This window comes from Polyodon spathula, chromosome 35 (assembly GCF_017654505.1).
Source record: "Polyodon spathula isolate WHYD16114869_AA chromosome 35, ASM1765450v1, whole genome shotgun sequence".
NCBI classification, from domain to species: domain Eukaryota; kingdom Metazoa; phylum Chordata; class Actinopteri; order Acipenseriformes; family Polyodontidae; genus Polyodon; species Polyodon spathula.
Window position 1 is genome coordinate 2257172 of NC_054568.1, and position 23062 is coordinate 2280233.

At 41.8% G+C, this 23062-nt stretch overlaps 2 protein-coding genes across 3 annotated transcripts in view; one reads left to right on the forward strand and one right to left on the reverse strand.

Moving 5' to 3' along the window:
* Positions 1-4603: 4603 nt before the first annotated feature.
* LOC121303874 (mitochondrial import inner membrane translocase subunit Tim10 B-like) lies at positions 4604-6324 on the reverse strand. The gene is made up of 3 exons (XM_041234721.1): positions 5943-6324; positions 5297-5392; positions 4604-5067 (listed from the first exon to the last, which is right to left on the reverse strand). Exons 1-3 carry the CDS (start codon positions 5970-5972, stop codon positions 4786-4788), a joined length of 408 nt encoding a protein of 135 aa, XP_041090655.1. The 5' UTR covers positions 5973-6324; the 3' UTR covers positions 4604-4785.
* A 962-nt stretch (positions 6325-7286) lies between these two features.
* LOC121303819 (CLK4-associating serine/arginine rich protein) overlaps positions 7287-23062 on the forward strand; it is a 32502-nt gene continuing 16726 nt past the window's right edge. The window contains exons 1-16 of one of the 2 annotated variants that reach the window (XR_005947876.1): positions 7287-7386; positions 8782-8914; positions 9332-9429; positions 10684-10785; positions 11175-11254; positions 11792-11873; positions 12418-12557; positions 14134-14230; positions 14363-14441; positions 14787-14860; positions 15897-15938; positions 16669-16881; positions 18176-18481; positions 19125-19316; positions 20305-20348; positions 22367-22427. Coding sequence is in view for 1 of the 2 variants with exons in the window: in XM_041234619.1 (XP_041090553.1) it covers positions 8816-8914; positions 9332-9429; positions 10684-10785; positions 11175-11254; positions 11792-11873; positions 12418-12557; positions 14134-14230; positions 14363-14441; positions 14787-14860; positions 15897-15938; positions 16669-16881; positions 18176-18481; positions 19125-19316; positions 20305-20344; positions 22367-22427 (1705 nt within the window). In the remaining variant the exon portion in view is untranslated. The remainder of the gene's footprint in view (positions 7387-8781; positions 8915-9331; positions 9430-10683; positions 10786-11174; positions 11255-11791; positions 11874-12417; positions 12558-14133; positions 14231-14362; positions 14442-14786; positions 14861-15896; positions 15939-16668; positions 16882-18175; positions 18482-19124; positions 19317-20304; positions 20349-22366; positions 22428-23062) is intronic. The other variant, XM_041234619.1, reaches the window with a different exon arrangement.

Sequence of the window (23062 nt, forward strand, 5' to 3'; positions counted from 1 at the left end):
TTTGTGTTACATTAGCCAGCTGTCTGGGTCCAGATTGGTCATGTTACAGTGTTTTAAAAATAAAAAAAACATTTTTAAAAAACGGGAGTTTATTAAAGACTGAAGAAACTACCACCCCCATTCTGACTCGGGAGTGGCGGAGACGAACGCACGTTGTCCTCTGAAGCGTGTGCCGTCAGCCGCCCGCTTCTTGTCATACTGCAGACATCCAGGTGCTACAGCGTCGGAGGACAGCACAGCTCCTGTCAGCTGACAGGCAAGCCCCCAGGCTACAGGGGTCGCTGATGCTGGGTGAGCACCCTGGCCGACATAAACTTATATATTAATGTTCTAAAATTTAATTTATATGCAAGATTAGATTGCAACCGCAACATCTGCTCCCCTGCTTCCCTGTCTTCCGGAGCGGGGTGGGTGTGGATGGGTGGCAGGGGAAGTTTGCTCATCGTTTGAAGTGCTGGCAGGATCTGCAGGCTGGCGCAGGTTACAGCTGAGGAGAGAGCCACTTCCTGTACTGAGGGTAACAGGGTGGACAGATGACCTCATGCCTCCGTCATCACTGCCAGAAGCTGTACAGTGCTGGCCAGGGTTGCTTCACATCTTTAATACTGGGCACATTTACAGGATTTCACCTCAGCAGTGTGTCCTGGGTCCTGTCACTGGCTGAAAGCAGTCAGTGAGCAGCTGGTTGGTTAATGAAAGAAAAGGCGGAGTCAATGTCACCTGCAAGGTGAAATGATCCAGGAAGTGTCTGAAATCATGGCTAGCAAACAGCTTTCTTTAACCCTAGAGTAGTACCAGATAAAAAAAACATGATTCTTTCAAACATCCGAGACCTTGTATAACTACTAGAAGTGCGCTACAGTTAAGAATCATTGAAATATGTTGCTGTCTGTGATCACTGTCAGCCGTTTCAGTGTTGTGGAAACTCAAGACTGAATCAAAACAATGTCAAACAAAACATCACGAATAGGCATTTCATTCACTGTGTGTCTACACTCAAAACTAAACGAGGCATGTCAGTGTTAGTGCATGCCAGTGTCCTATTAATAACCTCATAAGTGCCAATAAAGAAACAAACAAACAAGACCGGTTTTGTACGGTTCTAATGTATTGTATTTTTAATACATTTAAAGATACTTTTTGATATTTCCCAATTGGTTGTTGCTGGAGCCAATACTTTCCCATGTGTCATTTCCACCCTGCTTTCTTTATATTTTGTAACAGTAGTTTCCTTTCCTCTTTATCTTTCCCACATGTAATTAAGTCATATTCTATTCTTTCATATCCTTTACTGGTTTCACACATCAGACATAATCAATAGGACTTCAAGCACTCCCTTCACCTGCTCAGTGTAACTTCCTCTCTGCTAATAGTCCTACCAATATGTATTATTGATCAATGGATTAATCTTACTTGCATGTCCTTTCCTTACTCCATATGCATATTGTCTTTGATGTTCATTTTTAACCTCACATATAGGGGGTATTATATATTATATATATATATAATATATCTATATATATAATATATATAGGCTGTGATTTCATATATATATATTAAAGGCCGGGTAATACAATCCTATAAATTGATGTAAGACACAGCAGGGTTATGGATGGGCTGAAGCATTTGACACCTAAAGTAAATGTGCTCTGTGCTCTAACCCCAAGCAAAGCACGCTATTAGAGTAATGTAAAATTTCATACACTAAATCCTGTCTAGATTTAGAAAAACAGCGTTTCAATGGAGGACGCCATGGATGTAATGACATCATTATCCCTTTTCCTAAAAATCCTTGCATTGCATTTTTTTTCCACGTTCAGGGTGTTAGAAATACAGTGTGTGGTCCTCAGTCCTCTTGTATCAGGTTAGGATTGATCTCAACCCCCTGTAAAGCACAGATCCCTTCACTGCGGTTGTGTGGCTCTAGAGAGCAAACCTACTTTCTCAAACAGTGATTAGGATCCTTAGTAAATTGATTTGCTTTTTTTTTACTACGTGTTAAAAGCAAACATATATGTGATATATTCAGAAGAGTAATATTAATGGTTTATAATCACAGTGTATTATGATCATTTATATTAAAAGATTTGTAAATATCCTAATAATGCAATCATTTTTAAATTAAATATGTATATCAGCCAGACATTTTTGTACATCAGACTTACAAAAATGAGAAAACTTCATCCCATAATAATGTATTTTTCTTCAGTATAAATGACTTACATGCGGGTTTCCTGACATCTAGTGGAGAAAAATAGTAGTACATGCCGTGCCGTGGTAAATATACGGGTCTCCAAAACCCCTCCCTGACACTTCTAGCAGGCTGGGACCACTGGAGTTTAGGACATAGAAAAATGGACATGAACACATTTTACAGCTTCCCTTTAGAAAGCCCATAGCAAAGCACAGTAACGCACAGGGGAATCATGGTAAAGCACAAGGAAGCATTGTTAAGATTGGTAGGGTAAAGCATTTTATAATGAAATAATTTTAAAACTATGGCAAATGCATAGTATAACCATACACATGTGAAAACTGCACAGTTATAGAGCAGACTTACTGTGCTACACTTTTCTAAGGCTTTTCACCCAACTGGTACAGCGCAGGACAGGTGCACAGCAAATAGAGTCACTGACTGTGGAATCAGTATCTTCTTCAATGCTGGCATTACCAAAGGGCTGAGCTGGGAGGGCTTGACACTTATATAGCCCCCAGCTGCTGTAATACAGGAGCATTCTGATTTGGCTGAACAACCCTTATGGGATTCCCAAGGTGAATTGGGACCCATGAAAATGCCATTTAATGGGAATTTAATGGGGTTCCTTATAACAAGATATATATTATAACAAGGAATACTTTTCACATTAAAGCCCATTAAAACTCCAGAACCTGGACATGACCTTTGTTAGCAGTGATTGTTTCTGTTAATTATACCTGCAATAATAAAAACAACATAACATTTATACAGTCAGAAAACATATACTCATTCAAAGTTTGCATATCATTCAGTTTTCATTTTACACAAATGTAAAATGAACATCAGTTTAGAGAACAAATTGTCCGGTTGTCAGAAATTACTAGAGCCCCTTTCACATTGGCATGTACTACCTGGGTCGCTACCCTGTGTCATGCAGGTTGGCTATGTGATTTCACACTCTTTTGATAAAGCAGGGTTGGCCTGGGTGACACAATGCGTGTATCAGTGCCCTGGAAGCAGTTTGTTACTGACGCTTCAATCCCAGCTTCTCCGGACTGAACCGTCGGCCCACATGTCGATTAGAGCAAATGTTTCTACAGCCCTGCTGCAATCTGGCTCACGCTGTGTCTCAGTCAACACAAATATGGCTGAGCAGAAATGTTCCCTGTGGAAGTGAAACCTTCACGCGGGCGCGGCTGCTTGATATTTCGCATTTTGTCTCGCTCGGCCCGGGTCAAAGTGTGTCGACCGACTGGGTACAACAAGAAAGGACCTTAATTTTTTAATCAGCGGTCAAATTTGATGCTGTAAACTACTTAAAAAAAAAAAAAAAAACCTGGAGAATAATTCCAACCAGTCTGATGGGATGAAAACTAACTAGACATGGTCTATCTGAGTGTAAAGTGTCTGAACACAGCCAATGCTAAACACAATACAGTACATACCTTAAAGTAAGACAGCTTATATTTCTCTTCACACAGGATCGTCTTCACTTTCATACAATAATAATACTACTACTAATAATAATAATACATACATCAGAAGGTTCAACAATTTTATTTAAATTAAAGATATTTTTACCAAGATAAAGCCAGAGCTGGGATTATACTATTGCACCATGGCTGCAACTCTCACCAGTAGTTTTATTTGATATGACCCTGATATTGTTTGATATGGATAGTAATTCCCACACAGGAAAACTGGCAAGACATACTTTTCACTGCTAATGCTGCTACAGCATAAAGCAGTATAATCAAGTAAAGCCTATACATGCCAATCACTGTCAGTCTCATAGGCAAACAAACACCACACACTAAAGGATTATTTAAACGTTTTATTCCTCTGATTGGTGTTTAGGTGCCAAACGCTACTTGCATGCTGCATTAAGTCTGGCAATATTGACCATTCTTAAAGTGTTTCTGGTGTCCTGCTGAATTTTGCCTTATGCTGACAGAAGAGCAGTTGTCAGCATTTCATTGAATTTTGTATATGCGATTACTTCTGGGAGTATTAATGTATTCACCTCCATGGTTTAAACGTGAATTCCTGTATTATAAACAAGACAGACATCATGTAAACTGTTCTGACATCAAAACACAAAATTCAGCTTGACGCCGGACAAAATATTTGTAGGTGTCACGAGTCAGCATTTATACACAGAGCTGTGCACAGTGAAGTAGGGAAATATTTCAGGTTTGAGGTGGATAATGATGGAATTGTAAAAGATAACAAGACCTTGTTTTTCTCCATAGATATTATGAAGCAAAGCACCACAAAGTTAAAGTTATTGCTTCAACAGTGTAAACATAGACAACTGCCGGCAATACTTAAAAAAAAAATTATATATATATATATATATATATATATATATATATATATATATATATATATATATATATATATATATAATAACCTTATAACATAACCTGCAAACAAACAGAGGGACAAAAGGATTGGAAAAACAGAGACAGCCTCTGACTTAAAGGCACTGTCTTTCTAACTGTGGATTCCAGATTACATGGTCACTTCGGCACGGCCTGCAGGACCCACTTGTCCTGCCCTGTTGTGCAGAACGCTCATGCCTGTTTTCAGCTCCCAGGGGGTGCAGTCACTTGAATATCTTCCAATGGAGGTGTGACGGGAGCCTGTTGGTTTGTGTCTGGAGGTTGGAGGTTAATCTGCTGGATCGGGAGTGGGGTATTTGGGTCGGGCAGCGGGGTACCCTCTGCAGCCTGTGGTAATTCGCCAGCCTTTTTCTCGTACTCAGCCATTCTACGCTGCACGATGGTCGGCATTAGCTTCACGTAGGCGCCCATCAGACGATGATTGGAACGAATGAGCTTCCCGGCACAGCTATCCAGGCAGCTCTCCTGGGATGGGAAAGAAGAGAGAGAAATTACTGCATTTAAAAAGGGTGTGGGGAAAAAAAAAAAGCATGCCATGTTAATCCTAATGGTGGGAATTTAAGAATCAGTGGGTGGAGATGGTTTCAGTCTGGCCACTTGTAAGCTTCCAACCAATAACTTTTCCTAAACACCACAACAAGCAAACTCGATCGTCTTTTAAATGAACGTATGTCTTATTTGAAGGAAGCCTGACCTCATCCATGGTGAGAGTCCTATAATTCAGGTTGCTCGCACAGCGGCTGAAGCAGATATCCGTCATCTTGTTGTAGACCAGGAGAAAATCACGCAACTGGAAAAATACAGAGATGGCAACTACATGCAGAAAACAATGGTGTTGCAAATCTAACAGTTATTCCTGTGCATGTTTACTGTTCAAAACAATCTCAAAACATTGCATCTGGACATTGGGAGGCCCCTTCTTGGAAATGCACCCATCAGAACTCCGAGTCAAAACACTGATGGATTTAGCAGCACTGTATTGGTATTAATATCGTCAGTGTAAAGGTCAGGTTGACTTGAAAAAGACCTCTAGTGCCTCATCCACCCATTCTAGAACTGCAGAAAGTTTGGACAATTCCAGAACAGATCTACCACTTTAAGAATTCTTATTTGGCTCTGAAGAGTCCACATCTTTTGCAACTAGTTTCAAGAGTTACAGACATTTACTTACAAACAGCCTCCATTCACAAGGTGTTCGTAAGTGAGGTTTTACTGCAGTATTTTTTTTTTTTTTTTTTTTTTTTAAGACGCACCCAGAATGGGCCACATTATAATGCGTGCGCCCGTGTACAGTCTGGAACTATTTATTACACTTCAATTACAAAAAAATACAAACTTACGTTTCGCATCTGTTGTTGACCTTGCTCCATTATGCAAAGAAATGCGTATTTGACAATTCGGAGTCTACTTACTACTTAAACAGTGAGATTACAGGGATTAAGCGAACAAAAACACCGTATACTTTATCAAATTATTGCATCACTAGGTTACCTACCCGTTTGAACATAGTACACGTACTGCAGCTAATAACAACACCAATCTATAATTTAGAGTTAGCAAATGATCAATGATGAGACAGCACTGTAATTAAGAAACTAACACCATATATTCTTGATGTACAAATCCGTTGTGAATTTAACGGTTCATTGTTTTTTTTTTAACTGATTATTTTACACACTTGAAATAAATACACACGCTTCTGTAACACACATGACTTTCACCTGGGCATTGCCATCTTAGTCTACGACTCCGCCCCCAACGTCCTCCGGCAGGTACCGTACCATTACGCAAAGAAGCGCATTCTTTCAATGAGCAGGCTGCCGTAAACATCCGCACATCTGCGCATTTCTCCTCTAGCAAGGTTTGCTTATGTGAGATAAGTTTGCACAAACAAATTCTATATATATATATATATCTATATTATAGATATAATATATATATCTATATTTTTATGATAGATATATATATATATATATATATATGTGGATAATAAAATGAACACCTATTTATTATTGTAGAAAGTAGAGACTTAATTACATCTCCAGAGCTCTGCTGAACGACATAGCAGCTAGGTTGCTAGACTTAATGTTCTGGATATCAAAGCTTTTCCGACCGTCGGGGGGGGTGGCCTTTTGAGGGGGTGTTTTAACTTCCCGACTTTTTTTTTTTTTTTTTTTTCTTTTGTCGTGTTCTCGAGCAAAAATCAAAAAAAGTGTTGATGTGATCGGATTGAGTCTTTTCCTTCTAAAGCGGTTCCACCTGTTTGGAAGAGTCCCAATGGAGGTGGGAAACTATTTCAAACAGCCCCTTTGCTAAAATAAAAAGGGTCTGATGTGGGTGGAGTGACCCTTTGACTAGGGATTGCAGCAATTTTAGAGGATGAAGGGATAATGTAATAATAATTATACAAAACACGTTACTAATGACGCTGATACACACGTCTATAGCATGTCTCTACTCAAAGAGGTATCAAAAGTACTTAGCAATACAATAATGACACAGGCATTATTCACTTATTTAGTAAGCGATTCTCGCCTTATATCTTGGTACCAAATACCATCAGACTCGTCTAACAATATAATTTCCCATTAAACCCCACAGGAACCACAGAGTACCCCATGAGCAGACTATGTTGTCCTTAACTCGTCGCCCCTTTAACCACGCTGACTGCTGGGATACCGGAGGACTGTGCAGTGGTAGTGTGATGGCCGCTGTGCTTGTAGGTTGGAAGCGAGTGTGAAATATACAGTTCCTTAACAGAAAAAAAAACTACAATCGAGCCAGGTAACAGCGGTACAATTACACGCATTGCATCCTGTTATTTAAAGAGCCAAGAGGGTAAAGTCTTTTGTGTAGGGAGTTTTTTTTTTTTTTAAATCCGTCTGCAGTTGCTAATCATGGAGTATCTACTGTTTTGGGAGACGAGAATTCAGTTAAATCTTGACTAGCCATCGCCGTTATTACGTTGTTAATTCCTAATTGCATTTCATACACTACGGTTGCAGAATCACACTTTTTATTATTGTTATTTTACATTTGGATATTGGAATGGAAAGAAGTGGGTGCGTTTTGTTATGGATGACGGAGCACTCAAAACACAGCATGCTGATGCCCGGTGTAACGATATACCTGCAGTGAAATGGTTAAAAATAACCGTATGTAGATGGTGTTTGAACGCTAATTGGTTTATTACGTTACTGAGTGTGTGTGTAGGCTCTTTGTCAGTTTACTCGTCCCGACAGCGGCACGGTACATGTGCTGTGTTGTGAGACGCAATTATGTGGTGATTGGATTCTGGTAATCTTGGGTTTTACATTTCTGATTGATTTGTGTCTGTGTGTAGAGTACAATGTCCAAAGATTACTGCCACGAAACTCTCAACACTCAACTGTTTACCCATTCTGCTCATCGCTGTTCGTGTGTGCTGTAGACCGTTACCACGTTACCTGTCATATAATATATCTTGGAGTGTATTAAAAATAATCGCCTTTTGCTGCAAGTACTGCCGTAGCTGTTATTTCACGGTTTGGTTGCCAGACACATACTGCAAGTATCTAACATTGCATTTTGGCAGTTTTGAATTTTCAGCTGAGGGATGGATGTTATTTCCAGCTTTACTTAATTACTGGTACTTCTGCCTCCATCTGTAACACTTTTCTTTCAGAACTGAGAAACGCGTGAGGGAAAATGCCTACCTTAAAGAGTAAGCAGCAGGGTTCTTACAAATGACATTATACATCCCCACATGTTGCTAAAACTGTTTAAATAACGTGCCTGTCATTTTTCTTTTCATTAACATCCTGACAACTTTCTACACTGACAACTTCAAAGTCTGTTTCAAAGCTCTTTTCAAAATGTCTGCTCTAGTGCACTGGGGTTTGAGATCTGTTCTATAAATCAGATATTGCTGTGTTACCTGTTTGACGATGTGGGTAGTAATCCTTACGCTGTTGGTGCACTAGAGCGGACATTTTGAAAAGTGCTTTGAAACAGACTTTAAAGTTGTCAGGATGTTAACAATGAACAGAAAAATTACAGGAACATTATGTACACAGTTGTAGCAACACGTGGGGACGGGTAACGCTATATTGTTCAGAGCCTCGCTACTAATTCTTTAAGCTCTTAGTGTGAATCCTAGCTCTTATCCCTGACTCCTAATGTGCACCTCTCTGCCTCCAGGATTAGGGTGCCAAAGGCAGTGCAGGGTGCCAGCATGTGGCACGAAGCCCGCAAGCATGAGCGGAAGCTGCGTGGCATGATGGTGGATTATAAGAGACGGGCTGAGCGCCGCAGGGAGTTCTATGAGAAAATTGTGAGTAGGGCTTCTATTCTCTGGGAGAACAACGAAGAGGTTTACCGCATGTTAATTTGACTTGATTTTGTAAATCTGTACACTGCTCCTTCTTTATTTCTCTATCTGAAGTACACTCCCAAAACACACACACATTCAATACAGGGAGTAAGTGAAGGGTCCTAATTTAGATTTAATTACTTAGTCATGTTGAAGCCTGACACAGCAAAGAGTACACAAGAAATACACTCTCGGCTTGATTGAGGTAGCCATCGAACATGCAGAAACATGTATAATATAGTGCTGGTGCAGTTTATTGTCAGTGTTGATCATGAATTAACTGAATTTCACAGAAGGCAGCACATGCCCAGGTAAGCCCGGTGGCTGTTTGGTGTGACTGTACAGTAACGCTGCCACTGCTCCCCTGTTTCCCTGCAGAAAAAGGATCCCGCGCAGTTCCTGCAGGTCCACGGGCGGGCCTATAAAATCCACCTGGACTCTGCGGTGGCCCTGGCCGCTGAGAGCCCGGTCAACATGTGAGTGCATCCCCTGTTCTTTAACATGCAAAAGGCTCTGACAAACTGCGCAGTTAACTCTTTCACTGCCTCCCTGCCTTGGTTGCTGCCCATCCAAGACAGCCACCAAAATTCTGAGTCATTCAAAAAAGTCCCTCTTCCTTTCCTGTCTTCTCCCTGTCAATATTGCACACTGTCACTAAATTAGTATATTCCAATCAGATCAGTGTTGCTACGAAGGCAACTATAATTTATGTACGAATTACTGCTTTTTTTTTTTTTCTCAAATGTCAAAGTTTACTCACGTAAATGGAGTCAAAATGTTGTTTCTGCTTATTCCCTTAAATATTGTGGCAAACCGCCGTTCTCGCAGGCGGAGGTGGGAAGTGAACCCGGGACCTCCCGCTCGGAAGCATAGTGCCGATACCGTTGTAGAAAAGAGCCGGATCCCTCGCAGGGCTTATGTCTTCATTTTTGATTGCGTCAGTCAAAAATGAATTGCATATTAATGATTTTTTTTCAAATCCTTTTCCCGCTCTGTGATCTGTAGGTCAGGAGCAGCTTTAAGCAGCTCTGAGACAAATAACAAAGCTCCCACTCGGCAATGCCCAAAACACAAATTCATGCAAACTCAGTAATACCCCGTTTACACTAGCACACCCCTACCGTGAGGACTCCAAGCTTTTAAATTATAGACCTCCATTATTTCAGATATTCTTCATTCTGAGATGGACTGATTTTTGACAGCAAATCTATTGTAATGTATTATTGAACACGGGTACAGGCTGTGTCATTACGGTTTGACGTTTAGCCTGACGTGTTTTTTTTTAGCTGCGAACATACCAGTTTTTAGGTGCGTACAAAAGCATCCCCATAAGCATGTTAATGTTTTAGGTGTTAATGTTTAAGCATTTCGAATTGCCTAAATGTTTAACCATTATCAAATATATGCCAGCCAAATATAGGTGTGTTAACCTTAGTCTTTGTCTAGTAGTAAGTGTATCTTAGTAAGTATCTGCTGTAGACATGCAAGCTCTAGAAATTTATGAAAGCAGTGGAGCTCTTCTAATGATGGCTTTTCTGACTGGTTACCAGCATTCCCAATGTGTTAAAGTTTAAACCTTCGAATGTTTTTCATCCTAAAGTTTAAATGTTTAGGAAATGAACCCCTAGAAAGGAGGAACCTCTGGCCAGTGATGATGTTTTGAGTGTGGTCAGGGCAGGCCAGTGCCGGGTGTATGTAATGTGATCTGTGTGTCCATCACGTTCCTCCAGGATGCCTTGGCAAGGGGATGCAAACAACATGATAGACCGCTTTGATGTGCGGGCTCACCTGGACTATATCCCCAAATACACTCCGCCTCTCATAAATACTGTGTAAGTGATACTCTTGTGTGCTGTGGTCTTGCCTTTAATTCCATCTGCACCATGAAACCGGTATAACTCAATCTCATCTTCTTCCCAGTATCAAACTGGGGTGCAGTCTGCTTCCATCTGAAATCCAGTCTATAATGTTAAATATTGCATGTGTGAATCACATTCTTGTATAATTACTATGTTTACCAACCTGCAATCCTGAGTCCAAATTGAAATCGCCTTGACAAATAACATCCCTAGTTTTAACTTTTTAACATTAGTAGTTTGAAAATACACACAGTACAGTTACCCCAAATGTGTCTTAAAAAAGACATTGAAAAAAACTTCTAGTCAAAATGTTTGCCATGGATTCAGTTAGTCTTCTAAGTGGAGGATTGTCTGTGTTGCAGGAGCTCGGAGCAGGAGTCGGACGAGAGGAAGTGTAACTATGAGAGATACAGAGGTTTGGTGCAGAACGACTTTGCTAGCAGTGAGTAGATGTGTGTGAAGGGGGTACAAAGAGCCGGGTTCAGCTGGTGAGGTAACAGTGCAGCGAGGCAGGAGAACTGTGGCTTATTTCAGAACGCTTTCAAACATTTCAAGTTAAACTCCTTCGTTGCAGCTGTTTTAGCCTTTAAACTATTCAGACTAGATTTCAGTGAGTTTGGTGCAGTTAGCTCCACAGATTTGAAAAACGTGTTTCTTTTGATGGATCCCTAATTTTATGCAAATCCTCAGCTGTTTGGCTGAATAAGCAGTCAATTAAAAGATCAAAGGATGGTGTTGCAGTTATGGTTTAGGCTTGAAAGAAATGTATTGGTTCAGCAGATACTTTTTGTTTTTAGATGCATCTAGAGATTTGCTCACCGTCATTTTGTTAAGTGGCTAAAACTGAACCAAAGTAAAAAAAACAGAACCGCAGCAAAATAAGACTCTTATGAGAAGGTTTTTTTAAAAGCCTTGGTTCTTGGTGTTTCTCCTTGGAGATTTCAATGTAACCAGTCCTGCCTGCCTTCGTTCCCTGTAGTCTCGGAGGAGCAGTGTCTTTACCAGATCTACATGGATGAGCTCTACGGAGGGCTGCAGAAGCCCGAGGAGGAGAAGAAGAAGTGAGTAGCGCTCATACGCTTGTTGTTTTTACATTAGAAAAGTATGGGAACGAGAAGAGGCCAGCACTTCAAGACTCGTCCCTTTTTAGCACTTACTTGGGCAACTAATTTAATAGGACAGAATCTGGTAGTTTTTAAAATGTTCCTTGTGTTTTAGATCCTGTTATTTCACCTGATAGGTGCTTCCATGCATTTATAAAAAAAAATACAACGTGTATGGAACAGACTATGAATATTACTGAATATTAAATAAATATCCTCTTACCATAGTCACTGCTGTATAAACAGTAAGACCTGTGTTTCACATGAAGAGTTCTGATGTTCAGTCTGAATTCTAAATGTTTTATATTTGGATAGTGTTTAAGCTCCTAACCTGTTAACACCCCAAATGATCACACACTTTCATTATATAGCTGTAATTTTTTGTTTGCTGCAACTGGGATAAAGTTTGTTATCGAGCTGCTTGTTTTCAACAGAGAGGACGTCAGGCCCTGTAAATAAGGTAATGCGTTTGTAAAGTGCCTGTGTCTCTGTGTGTGAGCAGGCTGGCTGAGAAGAAAGTGTCAATTGGGTACACCTATGAGGACAGCACTGTGACCGAGACAGACAGCCTGTCTGATAAGGGGGAGGACGAGGACTCGGACAACAGTGAGACCGATGAGGACGAAGGAATCCCTGACATCGGTACGTGTGAAAGACAATTGGCAGAAAAACAGCGCATGAACTTGGGAACGCTTTTAGGGTATTGGAGATTGTTTAGATCCATCTCCGTTTTGATTAGCTTAGATCTGCTCCTGGAATGCCAGTTGATTCAGGATTGATTAGGTACGTTGGGAACTGATCAGAGGTTTAATTAGTTTCATTTTCTAATGATTGTGGTTATAAGAATGAATGGGAAGTGCTGCTCCTGCTTTAGAGCAGTTGATCAGAACCTGTTTTTGTTTTGTGACAAAATAGTATAAATATACATATTTATCACTTAAAAATAAATGCATAAAACATTTGCTTTATTGATGCACTGTATCTAAGAACCTGGCACCAGGTTTAATGCATAGAGCAGCACAATGTTTTTTTTTCTTCAATGATGAAGATGCCAGCTGCATCAAAGATCGGAAACATTTCAGCTAAAGATCGCTCTGTCCAGTACAAGAAGGGAGCGTTTCACGTGTCTTGTTTTTGATTTTATTTGGTAATTCACTGATGGTGAAAATAGAATGTCTTTTTAAAATAATCTGTAATATTCTACAATTTAACATGTACTGTTTTTCAGGTAAGCATTTAAATATTTAGGAACATTTCAAGAGAAAATGATCAAATTTGAATGCGACAATGCTCTTTTTTTTCAGCTTTTAATAAATGTTTTGTTTAATCGTGAAATATCTTGAAATACCTATTTTTAGACTGATCAGCCTTTTTTTACAATGAAAAAATACAGCCCTACTTTTTGGTGTCTATTTAATGATTTAAACTGCCTTAATTGCTAAGCCTGATTTTCTGAGCACCTCGTTATATTGTTATTGCATGTAGTAATGTTACTTAGTGTGGTCAATAAACCAGCAGGAGTTAGTGAGCGAAAGCACGAACGTTTCACTTTTTTTTTTTTTTACATATCAGGCTTGTGACCCTCCCCCTTTCTGCCTCTGTGCTTGGTGTAGATGTGGATGTGTTGACTCATGCCAGTGATTTGCTCTGTGTCATTCCCCCTTTGTGTCTCTGTGCTTGGTGCAGAAGGGATGTGTTGACTCATGCCAGTGATTTGCTCTGTGTCATTCCCCCTTTGTGTCTCTGTGCTTGGTTCAGATGTGGATGTGTTGACTCACGACAGTGATTTGCTCTGTGTCATTCAGTGATTTGCTCTGTGTCATTCCCCCTTTGTGTCTCTGTGCTTGGTGCAGATGTGGATGTGTTGACTCATGCCAGTGATTTGCTCTGTGTCATTCTCTCTTTGTGTCTCTGTGCTTGGTGCAGATGTGGATGTGTTGACTCACGACAGTGATTTGCTCTGTGTCATTCTCTCTTTGTGTCTCTGTGCTTGGTGCAGATGTGGATGTGTTGACTCACGACAGTGATTTGCTCTGTGTCATTCTCTCTTTGTGTCTCTGTGCTTGGTGCAGATGTGGATGTGTTGACTCACGACAGTGATTTGCTCTGTGTCATTCTCTCTTTGTGTCTCTGTGCTTGGTGCAGATGTGGATGTGTTGACTCACGACAGTGATTTGCTCTGTGTCATTCTCTCTTTGTGTCTCTGTGCTTGGTGCAGATGTGGAGGTGGATGTGGATGAGTTGGCTGAGGAGCAGGTGCTGGAAGTGAACAAGCTGGCCACCTCCTACGGCATGGCAGAGGGAGACTTTGTCAGGTGAGAGCTGTGCACTGCAGACCGCTTCACCCCCTGGGCACTCGACAGTGTTGTATTAGAAAGTACACACTGTATTGTATTTAAAATATGCAAACTTTTGCCTCCAGTCTCATTACTGCTTCTTTGTTTCAGAATGCTTCGGAAAGACAAACAGGAGGTTGAAGCAATAAAACACGCTAAAGCCCTGGAGGAGGAGAAAGCCATGTACTCGGTGAGACTGTCAGCATTGACACCTGGGCTCTGAGCTGGGAGAGGCTGTACTGCAACAGCGTTGACACCTGGGCACTGAGCTAGGAGAGGCTGTACTGCAACAGAGGAATTCTCTGGTTTATTCAGGGCTGAATGACGCAGTTCAGTGGAGGTCACTATGCGATTTCTTATCTCAGTGCTGTGTTGTGCTGATGGGCTACTCTGGTATGATGTGTAATCTATGCAGTTGGTCATTAATAGTGAAGAAACTGAGATAGGGTTGGCTTGCATTGATATCAATTGTAAATGGAAATTCTTATGTGGAGGTTCAGTTTCCTAAAGCCTGTGTTTGTTTGATCTCTTGCAGGGTCGGCGGTCCCGTAGACAGAGACGGGAGTTCAGAGAGAAGAGGCTGAAAGGCAGGCAGATCAGCCCCCCCAGGTACCTCCCTCACTGGGCTTGCTGCATTCACCTCTCCACGTAGTGGAGTGCCTGTAGTGCCTGCATCGCACTTCATTTAGGAAATGAACAGTGAATAATTCCCTCACTCAGGCCACTGCCTCATTTTTAGTGAGTTGCTGGGGTAAGAGGCAGCACGTTAGTGGTGCCGAACAGAGAGGCCAGACTCTTAAATACATTTCGCAAATATCCAAAATGTTTCAATGAATGCATTTTGCCACGTCTGGAAAGTAGTGCTGTAACAGTTATTCCAGTAATTTGATTCATTGCTAATTTTGCAGCCATCAATGAATGTTTTGATCCTAGATTAATCTAACCCCCCTCTCCCCGTTGCAATGGTAGAGCCCTCTTTAGACGTGTGGCAGCGGGTAAGGCTTAGCGACTAAAGCAGAGACAAGAGCCTGATGGTCCGGTTCTTTTTTCATTATTACTATTATTATAGTTTGTTTGGGCTTTACAGAATCTAAAGCTGTGTTTTAAAGGGAGTTTCTCTAAGCTTTTCAACCATTTATTTTTGTAAAAGGAAACTACGTTTATTATTGGAGGTTTTCCTAAATAAACTTTCAGAAAAGAAACGAATTGTGCACATTATAAACTGGCGCAAAAGCAGCAGCAATAATCCTTTGTGTTTTTCACAAGCATAACGTTTTAAAAAATGCCTGGTCCCAAATAAAGCGTAATTATTTTAACATTAGTTTTTTAGATGTTAGTTTGAGTATTGCTGGCTACAGAGGTATTACAGTGTTTAATTTCAGTCTGTTTGTAAACCTAACTGATGCAAATTCAGCATTGGTCGCTTTGCATCAGCAACAAGGACGTTTTAACCAACAACACTCTTTGTAACCTTTTAAAGAATTTCAAGCCGTGCTTAAATGCCCAGTGTAGTAGTACTTGAGTATGATTTGTGATGCTATGAACTGCTGTGTAAAAGTTTACATCTAGACGTCTAGCAGCAATGTATAAAAGCGTGGGTCGTGTAATACATGTGAACTGCAACTTCGTTTGTACTTTTTTCCAGCTATGCCAGAAGAGACAGCCCTACCTACGATCCCTATAAAAGGTGAGCACCATTGTCATTGCAAGGAGCTGGAGTTAAACCCCTAACCATGGCTCTGTTTCAGAGCCAGAGCAGGGTTTTCAGCACTGCAGCCTGCAATCGTACTGCAGGCCACTAGATGACACTCTTTTCTAATTGTAGAAGTCTGAAACATTTACACACGTTATTGCACACCATTCACAAAATGCTTGGTAACTCTGAAAAGGTATGTGTGTGTTATAGTAGGTGCTGTGGGGATTCTTGGTCTGAAAGGTAGTGTTGCCTGTCTCGTTCTTGAAGTAAAATGTAAGTCAGGTGGATCAGTGCGTCAGTGCACATCACTTGCTCAGAAGACAAAGGGGGCTTAGATCGGCCACGGTGTCCTTGGCTTACTGCACACCAGCGACTCCTGTAGTCTGACCGGGTGCCTGCGGGCTTGCCGGTAACCTGCCCAGAGCTGTGTTGCATGATGAGTGCAGTGTGAAAAGAAGCGGTCGGAGGACAGCGTGTGTTCGTCTTCGCCGCTCCCGAGTCAGCGCGGGGGTGATAGCAGTGAGCTGAGCCTAAGAATAATCGGATATTCTAAAAATACACAAAATAATTGAAGACTACTTAAAGAAAAAAAAGGGTCCAGATGATTAATAAAATAGAACTCGGGACCTGGAAAGAATTGCATTCACATTTCCATCTGAATGCTTGAGTCTTGGTGCTGCAGCTTCTGACGCAGTGCCCTGTGCTCCCCCCCGCCCAGCAGGTCTGCGTCCGAGTCGAGCTCGGGGTCCCGCTCCAGGTCTCGCACCAACAGCCCGAGCCAGGAGGAGAAGATCACCTTCATCACCAGCTTCGGGGGGAGCGATGAGGAGGGAGCCCCTGGGAGAGCAGCCTCCACCGCAGCCTCCAAGCACAGCCCTGCCTCTGCCTCTACGGCAGCCTCCACCTCAGCCACAGGTCATAGCAGCTCCTCCCGGTCGGTAACCTTCACATTTGAATGATTTATAAACACTAGAAAGCTCAGCATTCACTGTGTACAGAGCGTCAGAGTGCACCTTCCCTCATGAGCCGGAGAAGAGAGAGCCGTCTGTGTGGAAACTAAACACTCCCCTTGTTTAGATCCGCGTCTGCCTTCTGCATGTTACTCTATATATTTAGATTGTAATCTGTTTCTATAAATGGTAGAAGGCATTTCTTTTTAACTGCGTGCTGGTGTAAGGAAAGTGTTTGTAGCCTGTTGTGCTCTTGCATTGCTGATATCTGGTACTATAGGTTAAAGAAATGTGTTTGCAAGCCATGCTTTCAGAGAGGCGTTGCACTTACTACCAGCTGGGTGAAATTGTCCCCACCCCTTCAAGACTTTTTTTAACCAATCGGTGTGTGCCCCTGTTGACTGACATGCTTTCAGCCAGTAGCATAAATCGGAAGACCAAGGAACTTTCCTTAAGCTAATATAGTACCAGATGTCAAACCATGTATTTCATGTATTTGAGACCTATGAAAATGCATGTGTGTTATAACATGTTTCATTCAGTTGCACGTTTGACACCTATGTAGCTAAGTGCAAAACAGGCCAGATTTCTGCAGGTATTCGTTTGTCAGAAACTGAGACAAAGGAGCGTTTAGCAGGGTCTTGCTCTTCCTGTCTGCTGTGAATACTCCACTGTGTGGGGTTTGATACCTCGACACACTTCAAGCCGTTATGAACGAACCAAATGCCTCAGTACTTTAAATATGAACTTACCAGTAAACACAATGATTCATTCAATTTGAGATCATTTGTGTGTCTTGCTATTGCAGCACCCCTGTGTTCTGTTGTTGTAAACTGTTCTTTCTTTTTATTAAGATTGTATTTCCCCCCAAACAATGTCAGTTTAAATAAGTGTGATTGAGTGATGTTTTCCACAGACTTAATTTCTTAATGTGAACTAGAAAGATCTATGCAACGTTTCCTGTCTGTGCACGGATTCTGTGAAAAACTAATGCATTTTATATAGCGAACAACTAAAAGAAACTGAATTAATTCACTGACAAATGTTGATTATTTTGTCATTGAATTTTCAGTCTCCTTTTAGTATTTCTAAATTCAGCTCTATTGGATTACATGGTTTAAAATTGAGTTTTCATTCTTAGAACAGTGACTACTTCTAGTGCAGTCGAGTGTTAGATTCATGAACACTCTGAGAGTCTGAGTGACTGATGCCCCATGGTGTGTGCAGCTTCTCCTGTGTTTCCTGACGGGTGCTGTGTGTGTGTGTGTTGCCCTGTAGGCGGCGCTCTACCTCCTCCTCCTCCTCGTCCTCCTCTTCCTCGTCCTCCTCGTCGTCTTCCTCCTCGTCCCGCTCGAGGTCGGGCTCCAGGTCGCGGAGAGGTCAGCGCAGGACTGGCTGGTGTAGTCGCTCGCGGTCTCGCACACGCCGCAGGTCTGACTCGGACAGCAGGGGGCGCCTGCGCTCTCGATCGCGCAGCCGCGGGAGGCGCTACTCCGGGGTAACACGCACGCAATCACACTCGCGGTCACGCTCGTGCTCCACAGACAGGGTGCGCTACTCCTCCTCCTCCCGCAGACACACCAGGTGGGTTCCCACATCACAGGGAGGGGGAATTCTGTTCATATCTGAGTATTTATCTGTGTACTCAAATTCTAATTTTTTTATATTCTAATAGTATTCTAGTACTCAAACTTGCACCTATAACTCTTTGATTAAAGCAGTGCTAACCATTGCTTTTAAAATATTTCTCTTACATTTTGGCTTTGTGGATATTATTACAAGTCCTTTTAATAAATATGATTTTCTTGTCGCGCCTTTTTTAAAGAGTGATAATGTTGCTAGTGGCGTTCATGGATTTCAAAGCTTTGGTTAGCATGTCTTTTATAGATGGCCAGTTGTTGATTTCCATTTAGTTTAAACAGGCTGGGGATGTTGGTAACCAGTTAACCCATAGCATGAAGCACTACTAAAGAATATAAAATAAATTATTATGTACATCACAAGCTTGTGAAACAAACGGAGTAAATACTGGATAGTTACTACTTTATAAACTCAAAGGCCAGCCTCTACATGCATATTTCTCTGACCCCTAAACTATTCACACCCTCATGTTGATGTTGCTGGTGCTGTGGAGAGATAAGGGAATGGATTGCAGTTTCCTGGTTAGGCACTGGAGCTAAGCTCCTTGCCTGTGTGTCTCTCTCTACCTGGTGTGCTGTCTCCTCAGGTCTGGGAGTCGATCTCGCTCGGTGGATCGGTATCGCAGGGGGGGGCTCAGCAGCGGCGGTGGGGGCAGGCATCACAGCAGCAGCCGGAGCGAGAGCCAGTCAGCCAGCCGCTCCCCCTCCCCCTCCTCCCCCAGCAGGAACAAGAGCAGACAGCCTGCTGCATCGCCCAGCATTGGGGACAAACTGAGAAAGTGAGTCTGTCACTCTCCCCTTTAAACTTCTGTGTTGCTTTCTCTAGCCATACCTACCACATGGCAACACAGTGAGAAAGTGAGTGTGCCAGTTTCTCTCCAGCCTCTTCACACTCCTCGCTCACTGGCTCTGTTCAGTTGATCTGAAAAGTAGCAGGATCTAAGTATCACCGCCATTTAAATCGTTCAAAGAAGTAAACCGCCTTGAACAAACTGAGCAAGGGAGTTTGTGTCTCTTCTAGGACAGTCTTACAAAGGGACTCTATCTTTGTCTTCTCTAGCCACCCTCCTTCAGAGACCAAATAAGGTTAACTTGTTACCAAAGCTTTGGTGATTTCAGATGACAGAATGTGTGACTAATGTTCTGCAGTTTCACTAGCTGCATTTGATAATATCCGATGACCTTCAAGTGACTCCAGCTGACAGAACTGCTCACTCACGCCACTGCTGCCTCCGCTCACACTGTGCTGCAGTGTGTGGAAGTGTGGTTTGCACCACGCGTGGATGGGTTCCAAACCTGATTTTTATTTCATATTTCAATCTCCAGCTTGAAGCAATAGCGGCTCTGCCAAGCTTGCTCCCCACAGCAATCCGTAAAACAAAAATAAATGACTCAGTTAAATCCACCATTATGAGACAATGTATAATCGTAGAGACACACAGCTTTGTTCCCTTGTGTTTCTACCCTCGTTCAATGGTTATTTTTTCAGCCACTTAAACCATCAGGTATCCTCTCTTTCAGTGGCATCTCTGGTATTTCAGTTTAATAGTGGAAACTCGCTACACACACACTGTTGGGAATATGATTGTAAAAGCTGACGGACGGTGTACAGTGGGTGCAAGCACCAAGAGAGAGACTGGACCTGGACACGCCTGCCTGCCGTCAAGTTAGGGATGAGTTTAGGGAGAACAGCTCTTTCGGTGTAAACTATCAGACCAGTGGTGATATACTGTGCATATCCTAACCCCTCTCTCTTTCTGCTTTTAGGGCTGAAACTCCTGGTGGTAAAGAGTCTGGAGCTGCCAAAGTCAGTAAGAATTTCACCTCGTCTTTCTGGTTTTAAGACGCATCACTTCTGGGGGGAAAGAAAAGTGAAAGTGGCAGCTGTACCAATAGGCGAAGTGTGTCTTCCCAAGCGTAGCTGAAGACTTATGATAACTTAATATAAGTCTTTAGGAACATTAAACATGCAGTAAAAAGCATATCCTCTTAAATCCTTGGTTTTCTGAAATAAGGATGAGGGTGGGGGAGAATAGCAAGCCACACATAAATTCGTACATTAGTAAGACAACTCAGTGGTACTAGAAAATCAGTTTTCTCATTTCACGCTCAGTTCTGTGTGAGAATAAGGCCACCATAACCCAGCTAACTGTATACTGTTACTGAATACTTCAAAATATGTAATTCTTCCATTTCTGCTAACTTTGCTCTTTCTTTAAAAAAAAAAAAAAAAACTATTTCAAAAGTTGTGCAAGGTGTGTGTGTGTGTGTACAGCCCAGCTCTACAGAATGAATGAATGTGTGTGTGAATAACATGTACACACCCCTTTAACCAAAAAAACAAAAAGCTTTCTCAAAGTGACTGCTGCCATTGAAGACGCAGGTTTGTTGCACTGTAACCTGGCCTGTGCTGGGTGAGAACTGAACAAAAGCCATTACTGCTGAGTCCATGGACAAAGTGGGGCGCTCTGTATCCCCTAAACCGTTTACTAAACACATCTTTATGGGCACTGTCTAGCCATGCTTTAGGTGAGATTTATATAAAATATTTATAAACAGGGTGATTTTTATTTGATTTTATAAGTTTATTTTAAAGGTTATCTGTAGGTATTATAAAAATAAATGCACATGTTAAAGAAATGATTTCAATTTTAATAGGAAACAAGGTCTGATCGGGTATGTTCAGTAGCAGAGATTTTTTTGAGTGCAAACCCTGGCTGTTATTAGCACTAGCAACATTATCCTTGCTCCCCTTTTATTGTGTGGGTTCGTTGCTTGTCGTTTTATTCCTGAACTTGATGTGGTGATTTTAAAGAAAACAAGACGCACACAGCAGCTGAATGGCGTTACTGTTTCTGGTATCGACTCACTTTAACTGTGCAGCAGCGGTCTTGCTGCAGTCGGCCCACTTCAGCTCCAGTAAAGGATGAGGTACCAGGATGCACCTGTGTAGCTCTGCTGGTCTGTAGCTTTGTGCTGTGTGCCCTGCAGAGCTATTCAATACTCTTGTAGTGCTGCGGTTAGCAATCCTGAAAGAACACTAATAAATACAATGACAAACGATTGATCTCAGAAATTTGTCAAGTTGGGTCTTGAAGGATCCAAGTGATTCTACCTCAACAACAAGGTGGCTAGCCTGTTCTAAACCCTCAGCACCCTCAGAAGTGAATCTTTTAAGATTGTAAAGACTTGAGTCATGTGTTTAATAGTTATGGCTGGCAACTGTGTATAGCTTAAACTACAGTTAAAAAACAAAATAAATGTGCAAGCAAAGAACCAAAGGCTTTTCATCACAATTAAAAGCAGGGAACCAGTAATAAGGTTGCTGATGCTAAGAAGTAGTAAGAAAAGCAGGAATCGGGATCAAAAAAGCACTTTCGGTAAAGGCTGTGCAACTTCTAAGTTTTTCACAAAGTAAAATGTGCGTGAGTAATTCACAAGGTGAAAACTGCTTAAAAATGTCACCTACAGCAAGCTACTTCATGAGTGGCCAGGCAAAAATTTTCCCAAAACTTGCCTGGTGTTGCATGGGCTTTACACATGAGGCAAAGAGAGCACTCAGCAAGTCTGTACTGCAGACCAGCGTGTGTTTTATAAATGGGTAAAGAATGGAATGAGGACTCCAGCATTCATTGCTGTTGCAGGGATAGAAGTAAGATACCCATTGCATAGCAGTTGGATCCATTCCTGGACACATGCATGTTACCTATACACTGTGGCTAATCAAACAGCTTGTTTGCTGTTGGAAGAACGCCCGGGGCAGTGGGCTCCCTGTAGCAGGGCTGTAGTGGTTGGCTCCCTTTTTCACCAGTTTGTGTTTCCATTCCAGTCGAAGCTGACCCCCCAGGAGAGGCTGAAGCTTCGCATGAACAGGGCGCTTAACAGACAGCGTAAGAACCCTTTCCAAAACACTTACGGTACATCCTGTGCTTGGAATGGTAATCGATTCGTGGGGTATCAATCGTTTGTTTAGTCTTGAATATTTATTGTACTGCAAAATGATTACTGATCGTATTGTGACCGATTTCTGCCAGTCTATATACAATTAATCATTGGTCACATCCCCACTGGATAAACTCTGCGAAAAAGCATTCTAAACATTTCAAGCACAGCTGGCTCTATTTAAACAGATTATATACTTTTTAATGTTGTGTGTCTGACAAGTGCTTGGTAGCTAGCTTTAATCAGGTTGAGATTCTCAGGCTTTATGTGCCTGACACAAAGAGCGTGTAAGAAATTCACTCAACTTGATTAGAGGTCGCTGCCAAACACCTAGAAACATGCAAAGGATCAGCGCCACTGTTACCACAGATCTGCACAAACAGATTACTGACTGGAGCTCTCCATGGAAATCAGGTGAGGGCCGTTGCTGTTGATAGGGTTAATTTGACGTAAGAAACAGCTGCTTGGATTTGTCATAATTGCTGTTCTCTAGAGAGTCTAAGAAAAGCAGCGATCAGCACAAACCCAAGCAGCTGTTTCTTCACTCCTTTCATTCTGAATGGTGAATCGGCCCAATCCATAC